The following is a 16,640-nucleotide window of genomic DNA, read 5'->3' as shown; positions in this document are numbered from 1 at the left end:
GATAGCTTTAAAAAGGGTTCCAGAGGTGACCGCAGCAATTACAGGCAGCAATTTCAGTATCTGGCAAGCTGGTTGAAACTATAGTAAAGAACAAAATTTTCAGACACATATATGGACATAATTTTGGGGGGAAGAGTCAACCTGTTTTTTGTCAAAGGAAATTGTGCCTCACCAATCTACTAGAATTTTCTGAGGTGGTCAACAAGCATGTGGACAAGGAGGATTCAGTGGATACTAGGGATGTAACAGTGTAGTCAATTATCTGATAAGCAAAAGCTTATACGTAAATCCTAGAGACTATACACATTCCCTCCTCCACCCCACCCCTCCTCCGCTAGCACATTTTTTTAGCAGTCTGGCCAGCAACCTGGCTCAGTCCTGGCTACACTGAGTCCGGGACTTACTCCCACTACAGTTCTGCATTTAATGTGTATTAGGAGCCAGGCAGGCAGGCAGCCCAGCTCAGTTCTGGCTCCTGCTGGGTCCAGGAGCTCAGACCCCCCTCTGGACAGGGGCTGCTGTCACCTCTGAATCAGAGGCAGCAGCGCAGGGCGACAGTTTTTAAACTGGCTCCCCTCAAGGACCAGCTCCTGTGTGGCACCCCAAGCTTCTGCCTCTGATACCTGCCCCCACCCCCAGGTACTTTAGAATAGTCAATTAACCTATAAGAATTCATGAGGCTACTCGACTATTCAATTAACCAATATTTAACATTCCTGGTGAATACAGTATATTTAGACTTTTAGAAAACCTTTGATAAGGTCCCTCTCCAAAGGCTCTTAAGCAAAATAAACTGCCATTAGTTAAGATGGCAGATCCTCTAACGGATTGATAACAGGTTAAAACTAGAAAACAAAGAGTACAAATTGTCAATTTTCAGAATAGAGAGAGGTAAATAGCGGTGCCTCTCAGGGGTCTGTACTGGGTTCAGTCCTAGTAAACACTCATAAACAATCTGGAAAAAGAGGTAAACTCTGTAAGGTGACAAAATCTGCAGATGATACAAAACTTCTCAAGATAGCTAAGTCCCAAGCAGACTGTGGAGAGATACAAAAGACTCTCACAAAACTAGATGACAGGGCAATAAAATGGCACATGAAATTCAATGATGATAAATGCAAAGTAATGTACATTGGACTACATAACCACAGCTATACATATAAAATGATGGGGTCTAAATGAGCTGTTACCACTTAAGAAAGAGATCTTGGTGTCACTGTAGATAGTTCTCTGAAAATATCAATTCAGTGTGCAATGGCAGTCAAAACAACAAACAGAATGTTTTGAATCATTAGGAAAGGAATAGATAAGATGGAAAATATCATAGGGTATGTCTACACTAGTCCCCTAGTTCGAACTAGGGAGGCTAATGTAGGCATTCGAAGTTGCAATGAAGCCCGGGATTTAAATATCCCGGGCTTTATTTGCATCTTCCCATCCGAGCGTCATTTTTAAATCCCCTTAGTCTGAACTAACTGCCTGCGGCTACACTAAGGACTGAGTTCGAGTTAACATTTGACTGCCGCGTGTAGCTGTGGGCAGTTAGTTCGGACTAAAGAGATTTAAAAATGGCGCCTGCCCAGAAACATGCAAATGAAGCCCGGGATATTTAAATCCCGGGCTTCATTTGCAACTTCGAATGCCTACATTAGCCTACCTAGTTCGAACTAGGGGGCTAGTGTAGACATAGCCATATTGCTGCTATCTCAATTTATGGTATGCCCACATCTTGAATACTGCATGCAGATGTGGTCACCCCATCTCAAAAGATATACTGGAACTGGAAAAGCTTCAGAAAAGGGCAACAAAAATCATTAGGGGTATGGAACAGCTTTTGTATGAAGAAAGATAAGACTGGGATTTTTCAGCTTGGAAAAGAGATGACTAAGGGAGGATATGATAGCGACCTATAAAATCATGACTGGTGTGGAGAAAGTAAATATGAAGAGTCAATAACAGTTCTTTAACAAATGAACTAGGGGTCATCAACTAAAATTAATAGGCAGCAGGCTTAAAACAAATAAAAGAAAGGGGTATTCCCTTCACACACACTTCACAGTCAACCTGTGGAACTCCTTGGCAGAGGATGTTGTGAAGACCAAGACTGTGTAGCAGGGTTCAAAAAAGATCCAGATAAATTGATGGAGGATAAGTCTATGAATGGCTATTAGTCAGGATGGGATCCCTAATCTCCTTTTGCCAGAAACTGGGAATGGACAACAAGGGATGGTTTACTTGATGATTCCCTGTACTGTTCATTCCCTGTTGGACACCTGGCATTGGTCACTGTCGGAAGACAGGATACTGGGCTACATGGATCTTTGTTCTGTCCCAGTATAGCCATTCTTACATTCTCATGTCATTTTTGTCAGCCTCTCATATTACAGATATTTAAAAATAAAACATGAGATAATTTTTACATCTTAGTTTCTCTTATGGCTAGAAGACAATATAATTACTTCATAAAAGTATTTTGAGAACAAGCCAGATTTTTTTAGAAACATCCTATGTCCTGGTGGATGACTGACTAAAGCATGGGTTCCCAAAATGGGGGGGCATTCCCCCCTGGGGGAGCATGAAGAAATTCCAGAGGGGCATGAGGCGACCCAGCCCTCTCCCCGTCAATCCCCCCCCCCCCAAGTTTTTCTGCTATTTTTGTTTTTCAGCCCCAGTCAATTCCCTTTTTTTCCCCCCTCAACAAGTTTTGCTGAGGCGGGGAAGGGGGGTGACTCCTTTCTCTGGCTTCTGTGCTGGACAGAAATATGCTTTTCATCTCCAATGCTTAGCCCTGGTACGTGTAGACAAGGCCTTAGACTTGCAGTTTTGCCAGCTCAAAAATTATGAGTCAAGGCCTCAAAAATCAGAACATTGGCTTAAAAAAGTGAGATTTAACAAAAAATATAAATGAAATCTGAGTGTTTGATATTTGCCTTCTGATTTAAGCACGAGGGTACATCTAGACTACACGCTTCTTTCGAAAGAAGCATTTTCAAAATAATCTTTCGAAAAAGCTTCTTTTGAAAGAGATCGGCTAGACAGCCACCACTTTTTTCGAAAGAGAGCACCCAGGCAATCTGGATGCTCTCTCGACAAAAGATGTTCTTCCTCCTAAAATTCGGTTTACCGCTGTTGAAAAAACTGCTGCATTGTTTTGATTTAATTTTGAAAGAACATGGTGGCAGTCTAGACACAAGTGAAGTTTTTTTAAAAAAAAGCCACTTTTTTCGAAAAAACCCTGTAGTCTAGACATAGCCAGACAGTCTCAGGATGAGGAAGTAGGATACACCCCTGACTCTAGTGTTCAGATTTTAAGACTTTTTTCTGAAATGAAGGGGCTAGAAGCTTAACCTCAGGGTTAATTTTAACGAAAAGGGTTACATAATGGCAGGACTCCAGAAGTTGGTGGTTTAAAAATGAGCCACCAGACTTGTGATGAAATCAAGAGAACTAGCAACACATGTTCTGTAAAGCAGAGGCAATCTTGAAGAAACTAAGTGGATTCTGGGGTAAGCGTCCCTGTATCTCCTAGGTCTTTCTCCAGTTGATACCTTGGACAAAGAACCAGTGTTTTTGTATGTGAAAGGCTTTAGTGCTGAAAGGCTTTAGTCCTTTGGATTCCTTCCAATAATCCTGAGTCATAGATGGTAGCCTGTCTGCAGCTTGCAGCCAAAGTCCATCTACCTATTCCCCAGAATCACAGTGGCAGTTTGACAAATCTGGGTGTGTTTGACTCTGCACAAAATATGAATGGGACAGTCAATATGCAAAGACTCGGTGAACACCAAATGTTTCAAACTCTGTGTGTGACCTAGGGATGTAAGCGACTGATCGGCTAGTCGATTAGTCGCTCCCCCCACCGTGCCGCTTCTATCAGAAGGAGGTAGCAAGAGGGAGTAGAGGAGAGATTTGCTGGGGGGAGCCAGCTTAAAAGCCAGTTAGCCCCAGCTCCGTGGGAGGTGGCAGGGGCGCAGCAGCTGAGTTCCACCTTTGAAATGTACAAGAGCCCCAGCAGGGACTCTTGTACATGTCAAAGCAGAATTGCAGCATGGAACCTGGAGCCAGCAGGGGACTCCGAGCCCTGTTAGGGCTCTTGTACATTTCAAAGGTGGAACGCAGTATGGCAATCCCACCTTTGAAAAGCAGCAACAGTCAGGGAGGCTCTTGCTACATTTCAAAGCAGGAAGCTCCCTTATTAACTCATCGAATAGTCGATGGAAAATCCATTGACTATTCGATTAGTTGATTAAACTAATTTTAACATCCCTAGTGCGATCACATCCCATTTATGACATACTTTACCATCTGTACCAGTATTTGGATGGCTATCAAAAACACCTTCCTTCTCCAATCTTATGTCATCTTCAAACATTCATGAAATAACCTAAATTTGTACCTTATTGTATCAGCCCTTTGAGTAGGGTTACCAGATGATTTCAAAAAAATACCAGACCCACTTGATCTCAGATGGGGGCGGGGGAGAGAGAACCAGCCAGGAGGGGAGCGGGGCTGGCCGGGGAAGATGGGGGGGGGGAGGGAAACAGCTGGCGGGAAGTAGGGCTGGCCAGGGAAGATGGGCGGGGGGGGGGGGGGGGGGGAAGAACAGCCGACGGGAAGTAGGGCTGGATGGGAGGGGATTGGGGGGAGCAGGGCTGGCCAGGGCGGGAGATGGGGAGAAAGGAACCGGCCAGTGGGGAGCGGGGCTGGCCAGGAGAGGGTCGGGAGAGTGGGGCTGGCTGGGGAGATGGGTGAGGGGAATCAGCCAGCAGGAAGTGGTGCATGCAGATCCCGGGGCGCTGCCCTTCCCACACACGGTCCCCGGCGGGGCGCACGGGCGAGTCTGGCCCCAGGGATTCCATCCCGCCCCCCATCCCCCATGCCCCTCCTCTCTACTGTGTAGTTGCATACTACCTGACTGGTAGACATGCTCATGCATCGTGAGCGTGTCTACCAGCAAGGCAGTATGCAACTATGTACTGATACTCATGATAATAATAAAACTTAATTAATTAGAAAATACCGGTCATTTCTATGTCTGTTTTTTTCCCCTCAATTTGTTTCCCGGACAGAAAGCTCAAATACCGGACTGTTCAGTTCAAAACTGGACACCTGGCAACCCTACCTTTGAGGAATCACAGATGCTAGCAGCGGTTCCCAACCTTTTCCAGATGGGGACCCATTTTGACAATTCAGGAAGACTTGGTGACCCAAGGCAATTCAAAAACGGGGGGAAGAGGGGTGGCAGAGCCACCTGGGGAGACACTTGGTGACCCTTTTGAAATGTAATGGCAACCTATATTTGGATCCCAACCCATAGGCTGGGAAACCCTGTGCTAGAGATAAAGAATCATCCAGATAATTTAGTCCTTCTCCCTGCCAATGAAGGAGTGATCCCTACAATAGTTTTCCTAATGTTTTATACTTTGTATTTGTCAAAGCTAGAATATTTATGCAATTTTTCATAGTGAAAAACAAAAAGCCTTTATTGTTTAGGAATGACAGAAAAGAATTTAACAGGAAAAAATGGAAGTCTTCAGCAAATGTTCCTTCTATATAATTCTCCTTCTCTACAATAATTTAAAAATGAAACTACTTTCTATGTCTTTAAATATGAGATTGAATATGATCCAGTTTCTATTGAGCCATCTACTCATACTGGAAGAGAGAAAATACAATAGAAGAAAAATCCCATTAAGATCTATAAAAATGAAGAAAATTCAAGGCAGACAAAAGGCTACCTATAACTGGCTTACACACAAAACTGTCAACCAAAACCACAGAAGATTTATACCTCTATTACTCAGAAAATTGAATGCAATTCCTTCATTGAAAGCAATTACACAGTAAGGGTAGGCTAAAGTGCCAGATTCTGCCCTTCTCTCCATCAATAACATCATTAAGAAAGCAAAGGAGTGTGGATTTTGCTCAGTCAATAGACTGACCCCACCCCAATTCTTCCCCCAGAGCATGCCCCATCCCTGCTTCTTCCCCTTCCTCCCTGAGCTTGAACATGCAAATCAGGGCAATGAAAGAGCTGCTAAGCATGGGAGAGTTGAACAGAGAAGGGAGCTTGGTGCTGCTTTTTCCCTGTGATTATTCCAATCCTGGAACATGCATAGTGTCATTGCTAATGCTGGACCATGGATGTTGCCAGACACGGAATGCTGGATTACAGAGATTCAACCTGAGCTGCTAAATTACACATTAGAACTGAAGGGAGGATTTCCAGACTTATTACTGCATAACATTTTAGACACTGCTCCCTTTTTCTCTCTCTTTGTGATGATAAACTCTCTGCCACTTGGTCTCGCTTTAAAACAAATCAGTTATTTATTTTACTTATTTAGACATTCAGAATTTTAATTTCACTGATTTAGTGCTCTATTTCGTTTTGATCAAATGTTTAATGTATAAAACTATAGCAACTGGTTCAACAGTAGCTGGAAATTGTGCCACTTAGTGTCTTACATTTAATAATACTATAATAATTTGACAATGAAGATCTTTTTTTGGCATTAGTGTTGATCAGATGCTTTTATTTTAAAATGGAAACAGAGCAGAACTTAAATTTTAATTGTATAGTGACTGGAGTAATTCTCATGTCATGATTAACTATTCATTTTCTCAAGGAATAAAAATACATGCATTTTAAAATTGACCTAAATTTCTAACATAGAAAAGTAGAAACCTTAAAACCTCTCCCAAGAAACATCATGAATGTATTTCACGCTGCATTATGAAACAAGAAAGGGTACAAATCCAATTGTTTCCCTTTGTATGTCACAGATAAGGCTGAGTTGGAATGATTAATTTGATCCCTTTTATAGAAAATATACTGTTTGATGCTATATTCCAACACCCTCAAACCTTCCAGTTAAATCAATGGAATTTATTAGTGCACAGGGCCTATAGGATCGAGACCTTAGAGCAGTGTGTACCATTGATTCCTCTTTACACATATAGAAACAAGTGCTTATGTATTTGCCTGACTTTAAGTGTGAGTCCAGTTATGCATATGCTCCTGTGACTTGCTGAACCGGGTCTGAAATGCTTACCATTATATTGCAGGGGACTGTGTATTCCTTTTGAAGTGCATGAGAGTTTTCCCATCAAATTTAAGGGATGCAGGATTAGGCCTGTAATCTATATTTAGGCGATAGTGTCAAAGCAAAGTTTGAAAGGCTTCATAATTTAGGAAGATGAGTGTTTTTTCCACCTAAAACAGTGGCATATCTCGGGGGAGGGGCTAATTTAAGTCTAAATATAAGCAAATTCTAGGTCTCTTGGGTCTTTCTGTGCTTTGAACTGGAAATAACCTGAAGTATGATAAACTGAGCACAGGAAGTCAATAAGTTGGAAGAATTGTGGTTCAAAGTCCTTATTTGTATAACTAGTGCACATATTGCAGTGTTTTATGTACCATTATTGCTTCTGAAGCCTATTTTCTTTAAAAAAATTGGCATTTCAAAAATTCAAAATGCAAAAATACTTGAATTTCAGATAAATAAAGCAAATAAAACCCCCAAATATCCCAAATCTGCCAGAATCGCAGACACCCTGAAAAAGAATTAGAGAAGGAAATAGGTCTGTAGCTCTCTTTCTGAGTGTTTTGGGAGTGTTGGCATGTCCTTTGTCCTAACCCACTCCTATTTGCAGATTCAGTTTAAAGAAGCCTGGTCTCAGCTCTATTGTCAGCCCTAAAATAAAGTAAAATAAAAATGCATTTCAATGGAATAAATGCCAATTGTTAAAATGTTTGGAAGTTTCTTTTATACTCAAACTCACAAGACAGGAATCTGTATATAAACTATATTCTGCCTAGAGCTACTAAGAACTTGACTAAACCACAGGCACTGTCAGATGAAGTGGGTTTTACCCACAAAAGCTCATGACCTAATAAATTTGTTAGTCTCTAAGGCCACAGGACTCCTCGTGTTTTTATGGTTACAGTCTAATATGGTTACCCCTCAGACTTTTTAAACACTTGATGGTGAAACCAAAGGTATGAGATTTTGATGGATGTCCTGCAAAGTTTTTTGAGGAAGGTAGAGCTGTGACTCTATCCCTTTCATTTTTAGTGGTAAATATTTTTTAGCTGAGAGTCATCAACAGCACTAGACCAGATTTTTTTTTTTGATTGGGACAAGACAGTGGGATGAATTACATATATATCAATGGGGGTACTTTCATGTTTTTATGAGAAGAAAAAAAGAGATTGCTTCAATACTTAAAATTCAGTACAAGACCTCTCACACTGTTGGAGCAGACTAGAACAAAAAATGAGTCGATAACTAATCTTTTTACTTAAAAATAGGATGAAAGCTTTCATGATGATTGCGACGGGGAGTCCTATGGCACCTTATAGACTAACTGAAGTGTAGGAGCATAAGCTTTCGTGGGCAAAGACCCACTTCGTCAGATGCATGTCCCACATGCATCTGACGAAGTGGGTCTTTGCCCATGAAAGCTTATGCTCCTACACCTCAGTTAGTCTATAAGGTGCCACAGGACTCCCCGTCGCTTTTGCAGATTCAGACTAACACGGCTACCCCTCTGATTCATGATGATTGATTCTCAGCTTTGTTTAAAAATAAAATATTTCCATCACCAATTAATAATAATGTAGGGCCGTACCCCATGAAGAGCCAAATGCACTCAGCAGCTCCTCAGAAGCTCTCAGGTTCTTAGGTTCTGGATTCACACTGTATGCAAAGGGTGTGGCTACGCTGCATGAGTCCAACCCAGGGGGTCAAGGACTCAAACGGTGAACTCCCTTTTACTTAACTGTAATGCTCTACGTACACCAATGCATAGCGTGAATAATAATTTTCTATGGTATTATTGTTTCCATGTCTCCCAATCATTCCTTTCCCATGTGTATTTTATTACGCTTCTCCTTTGTTTACTTTTTGTTTGCAGTCTGAAGGCAGGCAAGACAATATTTGATTTCTTTCCATTTTCTTTTGCAAATGGAGGCAATTAGAAAATATAGTTATTAAAAGAGGATTAAAACAAACACACTAGAGTTGCAGGTTGGAGGGTTGGGAAGAGACACAATTCTTTCATATCCTGGTAAACCAGGAGTAACTCAGCTGAAGTCAACGGAGTTACACTACTATAAAAACACTGTAGTGAGAAAAGATAATCGGAGCTAATTTATTTAATCCGAAAGGAAAGTGAGAGAGAGAGAGCGTTAAAAAAGAGGAAGAGACACAACTAAGATCTTATGGTAAATGTTGTACAAGGCAGGAAAGTCACAGACATTAAAATAATTTTAAACCATGTCCTAAAGGCCTAGTGCAGTTTACAGACACTTAGAAAACTATTCTGAACTTAAAAGACTCACAATCTTCAAAAGGAAAAACTTAAAAAACAACAAATAGTCTATTAGCACCTTAAAGACTAACAAAACATGTAGATAGTATCATAATCTTTTGTGGGCCCACTGAAGAAGTGGGTTGTGCCTACAAAAGCTCATGATACCATCTATATGTTTTGTTAGCCTTTAAGGTGCTAATAGACTATTTGTTGTTTTTTAAGTTTTTCCTGTTACAGACCAACTGGCTATCCCTCTGAATCTTGAAAAGGACTGTGAGAGCAGAAATACAATAGACTCTAGAATCAGTATTGTGCTCCTAAATCCTTTAGTACTCCAGGTTATATTTATATAGCTACAATGTCTACCAGACACACCACACAGTTGACAGAAGCTAGAAAAATGGAGAACCTTAGCTCGTCTTAGCATAACAGTCCAACTGAGGGAAGACAGGCAGAATGGTTTGGACAAGGGGGAGGGAGGAGAGAAAACATCTGACTCCTGAAGGTTTCAAACTTTCCTCTAAGCAACATGGGAATGCAAAGAATATCAGCATCTCCTTCAAACAGAATACTGGTGTCCCCTGAAAGGGCTGTAAAGAAGAAGAAAAATGTCCCAGAGACATTGTTGGCATGAAGCTGGGTAAAGGGGGAGGGAGGAAGGCTCAAAAGAACAAGAAGGAGAGTGAGGAGGAAAAGGAAAGAGGAAGAAGGGATAGAAGTTATGAGGAAAGCGCAGAGAGAGGGGAAGACAGAAAGAAGAGGTGGGGAAAGAAAGAGAAGGGGTGAGCGGTGAAAGGGGGGGCTGAGGGAAAGGGGAGAGGAGACAGTTAAGAGGGAGGTAAAAGAGGAGGCGGGAGGAACAGGACGGGGCCCTTGGGGGCACTCACCATTGCCCACGGAGCCTCTCTTTTTCCTGGCTAGCGACTGCTGGACCTGCTGCTGGATGCGGATACTTTTCTGCTGCCCGGCGCGGCTGCCCTGCTGTTTGAGCCGGTCCTCGGAGGGCAGAGCCAGGGTGGAACTGTCCAGCTCCTGCAGGGTCTGGTGGCCCAGGACGGTGCGGATGTAGCTGTGCTCGGTGGCCATGGTTCCGCCGGGGGAAGAGGCGCCCGCGGAGGCTGCGGTGGAACCGGGGCTCGCTGCCTGAGCAGCCGCCGCCGAGCTCCGGCGCGGCAGGACCGGGGCTGGGCAGCCTGTGGCTCCGCCACGCCCTCCCCCCAGCGCAGGTAGCAGCTGGCGGCCTGGATCCTAGAGCCGCCGCAGGCACAGGCGAGAGCCGCGCTCCCTGCTCCGCTGCCCGGCGGCGCGCCCCGCGGGGGCAGGGCTCCTGGACATCCCGGCGTGGGCGCGGCCCCCGCGCTCCCACACACCCCGCCCAGCCGCGCCTCGGCTTTGCTCACCCGGGAATAACCCCGCGGCTGCAGCGCGGCGCCCGGGCGGGGCGGGCTGAGCCTCGAGTCCCTGGACTCAGCCAGGCAGGGGGCGCCTGGGAACTAGCGCTTCGTAGCAGGGGAGGGGGAAAGAGAAACTTTGCACGGAGTTTGCGACAGGGCAGAGTCCGGGCAAGAGACTCCCCCCAACGAGGGTTGTAGGCACCCGACCAGCTCTTCTGGCACCCAGGCCTGTTCTACACTGGAGGGGAAGGTCGACATAAGATAGGCAACTCCAGCTACATGAATCGCGTGGCTGGAGTTGTCTTACCTTAAATCCGTGTCCACACTGCGGGAGGCCCACCAGAGCAAACCTTCCCCGTTGGCTTTCCTTGCTCCTCACAGAAGGGGTATCAGATGCTGGCGGGGAGGGGTGTTTCCATCCACATTTTATTGAGGGGGTTTACATTAGACATGCTAAATCAAACGCTAGAAGCTCACCCTCCAAAGGGTTGCTCTTTTCTGTAGTGTAGACATTCCCCAAGTGTGTCCTGCATCAGCAGTACATTAATGATGCCTTGTAAATTACATCCATCAAAGTTTGTAGTGTAGAATGGGGCCCATGGATAGAACCCTAACAAATTCACCACTATAAAATTTAGTGCTTTTACCCTATGCTGGTCAGCTTTCACTGGGGGAGACCAGCCAGTTTTTCTCAAATGGGTGCGTGCGTGTGTTCTGACCCAAAAAAGAGTTACAGGGGTGTTGCAACATATGTAGGGCAGCCTTCCGGCCTACAGAGGTGGGTGTCCAGAGAGAGGTGGCTGCTGGCCAAGAGTCCAGCTCTGAAGGCAGCAGAGCAGAAGTAAAGGTGGCAATACCATATGCTCCCACTCAGCAGCCACCTCTCTCTAGCTACCCAGCTCTGAAGGCAGCACCACTGCCAGCAGCTGCTGCACAGAAGAGTAGTAGAACTGCAGCTGTCCTCCCCCCACACTAACTTTGGGAGCCTCTCACAACTCCTTTTAACTGATGTAATCATACACTGGCATGATTTTGCGCAAATACTTTTAACGGAAAAGTTTTTCCGTTAAAAGTATTTGCGCAAGAGAGCGTCTATACTGGCATATGCCTTTGCGCAAAAGATTTGCTTTTGTGCAAAAGCATCTGTGCCAGTGAAGATGCTCTCTTGCGCAAGAAAACTCCGACGGCCATTTTAGCCATCGGGCTTTCTTGCGCAAGAAATTAACGTTGCTGTCTATACTGGCCCTCTTGTGCAAGAATACTTGCGCAAGAGGGCTTATCCCTGAGCGTGAGCGTCAGAGTATTTGTGCAAGAACTACTGATTTTGTACATTACAAAGTCAGTGTTCTTGCGCAAATACTCGCGGACAGTGTAGACAGGCAGCAAGATTTTGCGCAAAAGCGGCAGATTTTGCGCAAAAGTGGCTGCTTTTGCGCAAAATCATACCAGTGTAGACGCAGCCATATAGTCCTTAAAATGGACATAACTAAGCAAATGTTGAAACAGACTAAACCAAGATGAGCCAGAAAAATTGGATGAACCTGGAATATGATTACTTCTCAATAAACTTTAAAGAAAAGAGATAAAATGGAGAAATTTGGAGTAGTACTCTGTTTTCGCACAGCTAAATCAATGCTTCAGGTTTGGAAACTAGAAGACAATGTTATTGAAAACCAAATTGACTATAGCTCTTTTTTTGTTAAAACAAAGTGAACGATAAGAGTGTGTGGTGATGAAGAAAAGTTTTCAGTTAGCTGTAATCATGCCTTGGATTAACCTCATTAGCTATGATATTGCCACTACTTGATGGAATTCCTATTTAAAAGCTTTACTAAAATTAACTTAATAAAAATAACACTGAAATACAGTCATTTCAATAAAGCATATATATTTTAAAAGAAGAAAAAAATATTTGAGTCAAGGACCCAAGGAATGCTGGGTAAATCTGCTAGTAAGCAAAGAAAATAAATCAGGCTAATAATTTTCTTTGTTATTTGTTTTTAAAGAAAAGGAGGGAGTTTATACAATTTCCAGAAAAGTTTCACACTTTTCTTCCCAAGTTTTTAAGAACAGACTCTTAAAAATAGTAAACATGCAGAAACACATTTTAAAATACAAAATGTTGGGCAGTTCTTTAACTATGACATTATTGGGCTGTGCATAATCCTGTTTATGCAGGATTCTAATAACTATGAAAATGAAGTCCTTTTGGTTTTTGATGTTGTCACTGTGTGACAGATATGAAAAGAGCTTATTGTGTTGTATTAAGGTGGGCCAGAATTGTGTGCAATTTCCCTGAGGGAAGAGATGTGGTAGATGCAAGACCTGGGAAGTGTGAAGGAGTTCAAATGGCTGTACTGAAAATGTGCCAAATAAGTATGAGAGACACAAGGTGGGTGAGGTAATATCTTTTGTTGGACCAACTTCTGTTGGGGAGAGAGACAAGCTTTAGAGCCACAGCAGACAAGTATGAACTTTTGGGACAGTAAGTGTTAAGTGGATTCCTGGTAAATCCCTAGGGGAGAGATTAATGCAAATTCCCCAGTGAAGGTTATGCAAAAACACAGCCTTTTGAAGAGATGCCCTGAGGAGACGGTCATTGTCGGTTGATTACCTGTTACATAAAGCCAGGATAAAAAATTGTACAAAGAAATAGCTACTCTACCCAGCTTTTGGTCTGGCTCTGGATCTAAGACCTATGCGAACTTGCAATCATGGAGGAAACCCCAGTTGTGGGGTTTGAAGGATTAAAATCTCCCAAAGCTGTAAATTGGAGCTGGAGGTGAACTCTCCTATGCTTTCTAGTATTTGCCTGACTTATTTTATTATTACAAAAAAGCAGTTATGTAGTACTTTAAAGACTAACAAAATAGTTAGGTGATGAGCTTTCTGGGGGCAGACCCACTTCTTCAGATCACCTAATAAACTATTTTGTTAGTCTTTAAAGTGCTACATGACTGCTTTTTTGTTTTACCAAGATCAGACTAACATGGCCACTTCTCTGTGACTATTTTATTATTGTTGTATTTTGCCTATCGTGCTTTTACATGTGCTGGCATCAAAAGTGCTGTGTGGTAACTTATTAACTAAAGGCAAAACATTGGGCATAGACGAGAGAGAGAGAGAGAGAGAGAGAGAGAGAGAGAGAGAACGAACAATTCAGGTGCTGACCTTTTTAGGCAGTCTGTCTTGCTGGGGAATTCAATGTAAGACCCAGCCTTAAAATCCTCAGTCAAGAGGGAGAGAGATGCTGGTCTCCACCCAAGTGAGGTGACCTCTGGGGAAAAAAAAGCATGAAGTGGGTGCCCTTAATGAAACATGCAGGGGGAGAGGAGTAGAGTTGCAGTGGCCCTGAGACTATGACATGGATATTGGAACTTCCTGAGATGTGTAAATAGGTATGTTCATTTTTTAAAAAAGGTTAAGGCTGAATGATTTACTTAAAAGCAAAAAAATACCACCTTAAAAGGTCAAATACTTATGCATGTGCTTAATTGTACTGCTAAACATGAAGAAATATGTGCACACAAGAGTTTGCAGGATCAATGCTTAATGTTGTACATGCAATCTCAAAACAAAGAGCTGATATTCTATTTCCTGCCATTCTGGCAATTAAGTGGTTAAAACCCCCAAGAATTGATTTAGAATGGGAAAGTGTATACTACCATTTTTCTCGTTCTAAAAAAGGACATGGATGAGCCCGTGTTGCTCAATTTAAAAACAAACAAATGAAACTTTTGGACCAACTTTGGAGATTTTTAGTTAAAAAGGTGAATTTTGTGAAAGTTAGGAATGAATGAAAAAAAAGGAGATCAGAATTAACACTGTTATGTAATCTTAACTATAGTGCTGCTAGCCCAACAACAGATAACCGAATTATGGAGCAATCAGGGCACAAACTGAGCCAGTATATCCAGTTTTTCCTACTAGTGTTTTTGCCATACTGACATACCTGCTAAGCCAGCAGTACAGCCTCCCTAGGGCTGATTCAGTCTGTCCATCTCCCATTTTTCTTCACTGCAACTGCCTGCCTGCCCCTCTCATACTTTTTCAGCTGCCATTTCCCCTTTAGGCAAACTATGCCACTACTAGGGAAGATCAGACGTAATCTGGAAAGTCCCTTGAAATAATGTGGTGCATCAAAAAAGCTGTGATATGTGAGGACAATTCAATATAGCGGTGAATGTTACTTAAAATTTCTTACAGTTACTGTCCTATTGCAGCCTGGGACCCTGCCATCTCTTAAAATAGCTCCTTGGCAGAGCTGTGCACCAGGGTGTACCTGCTTATTTTCACCTCTGATTCAATATAAGATAACAAGGAGACCTACACTCAAAGTAAGTGACCTATCTGCTCAGGGAGGAAAAAGAAGAAATCTGGGGTTGACTCAGGGTGCTTCTACATAGCAGGGCTTAACTCGAAATAAGCTACGCAAGTTGAGTTGCCTCAATTGCGTAGCTTATTTAGAAATTGGGAGTGTCTACACAGCATTTATATTGAAATAGTGATAGAAATGTAGCCGTGTTAGTCTGGTGTAGCTGAAACAAAATACAGGACTATGTAGCACTTTAAAGACTAACAAGATGGTTTATTAGGTGATGAGCTTTCGTGGGCCAGACCCACTTCCTCAGATCAAATAGTGGAAGAAAATAGTCACAACCATATATACCAAAGGATACAATTCATATGTGTTCACTTTTTTTAAATTGTATCCTTTGGTATATATGGTTGTGACTATTTTCTTCCACTATTTGATCTGAGGAAGTGGGTCTGGCCCACGAAAGCTCATCATCTAATAAACCATCTTGTTAGTCTTTAAAGTGCTACATAGTCCTGTATATTGAAACAGAGCACTCTTCCTTCAACTTCTCTTACTCCTTGTACAGTGAGGGTTACAGGAGTCAGAGTAAGAAGTCCTCCAGCTTGACAGTATTTTGACACCATTTCAAAATAACTGCCTGCTGTGTAGATGCGGACTAAGTTATTTCAAAATAACACTAGTTGTTTCAAAATAATGTTGCTGTATAGACCTACCTTTACTTAAATGGGTGTGTCTAGACTACATCCCTTTGTCAACAGAGGGATGTAAATGAAGCACTTAGAAAGTGCAAATGAAGCCGGGATTTAAATAATCTGCACTTCATTTGCATAATCATGTAATGGTGCTCTTTCGAAAAAACGCTATTTCAAAATCATACTAAACCTGCTAAATCGAATGCCAAAACTTTGGTCTCCGGTGCAGCTAGTGAAAATGTGCCCTCAGACTGTAAGCTCTCTGGGGACAATGACCATTTTTTTGTGTTATGTTTGTGCAGTACCTAGCAGAATAGAGTCCTGTTTCAAGACTAGGTGTCCTAGGCGCTATGGTGGTACCAAAAAAAAAAAAAAAAGATTTTGCTTCTCTCAGTACTTCCCATTACATATGTCTGGGTAAGCCCAGGGTCTGATCCTAAGATATTGAGAACAAAATACTGTCAATAATAGGGCCTTGATAGTGAAACTCCTTGTTAGAAGAGAACAGAGTAAGTTTAAGCCCCTTGGCATTCAGATCAAGGTGTAACACGCTGTTTTGGTAAAGCCTTTTTCAAGATGAATGCAATTTAAAAATATCCCGCAAATACAAAACCATGATTCTGCATGTCCAAAGAAATGGGCACCTTTCATTCTGGCCTGAAACATTCTTTAATTTTATGCAGCTGTTTGAGACCATGGTGGTTGTTGCTTTATAAGAACATAGGATACACCCATACATCTGGGCCATATCTGCACTCTCCCTCATCTTCCTTCTGGTGTCACCATCATAACATGAAGTCTAGCTGAACGACCAGTTAAGAGTCTATGCTACTTGTATAACCTCAGGGAGCAGAGAGGCTACTCTGCCATCAAGTGGCTAATTTAGGAAACCACATTTAGCTCACAAGTATTCTCACA

The 16,640-nt window shown here is 42.6% G+C and overlaps 1 protein-coding gene and 1 pseudogene across 1 annotated transcript in view; both read right to left on the bottom strand.

Moving 5' to 3' along the window:
• PKP2 (plakophilin 2) overlaps positions 1-10,800 on the bottom strand; it is a 74,149-nt gene extending 63,349 nt beyond the window's left edge. Inside the window, exon 1 of the mRNA XM_075940244.1 lies at positions 10,203-10,800. Coding sequence (XP_075796359.1) covers positions 10,203-10,401 — 199 coding nt within the window. The 5' untranslated portion in view covers positions 10,402-10,800. The remainder of the gene's footprint in view (positions 1-10,202) is intronic.
• A 1,571-nt stretch (positions 10,801-12,371) lies between these two features.
• Positions 12,372-12,520, bottom strand: LOC142826622 (U4 spliceosomal RNA; annotated as a pseudogene).
• Between the last annotated feature and the right edge of the window lie 4,120 nt (positions 12,521-16,640).

Source organism: Pelodiscus sinensis, chromosome 1, assembly GCF_049634645.1.
Source record: "Pelodiscus sinensis isolate JC-2024 chromosome 1, ASM4963464v1, whole genome shotgun sequence".
Classification (NCBI taxonomy): Eukaryota; Metazoa; Chordata; order Testudines; family Trionychidae; genus Pelodiscus; species Pelodiscus sinensis.
The sequence above is the reverse complement of the archived record's forward strand: the minus strand, read 5'-3'. Positions and strand labels throughout refer to the sequence as shown.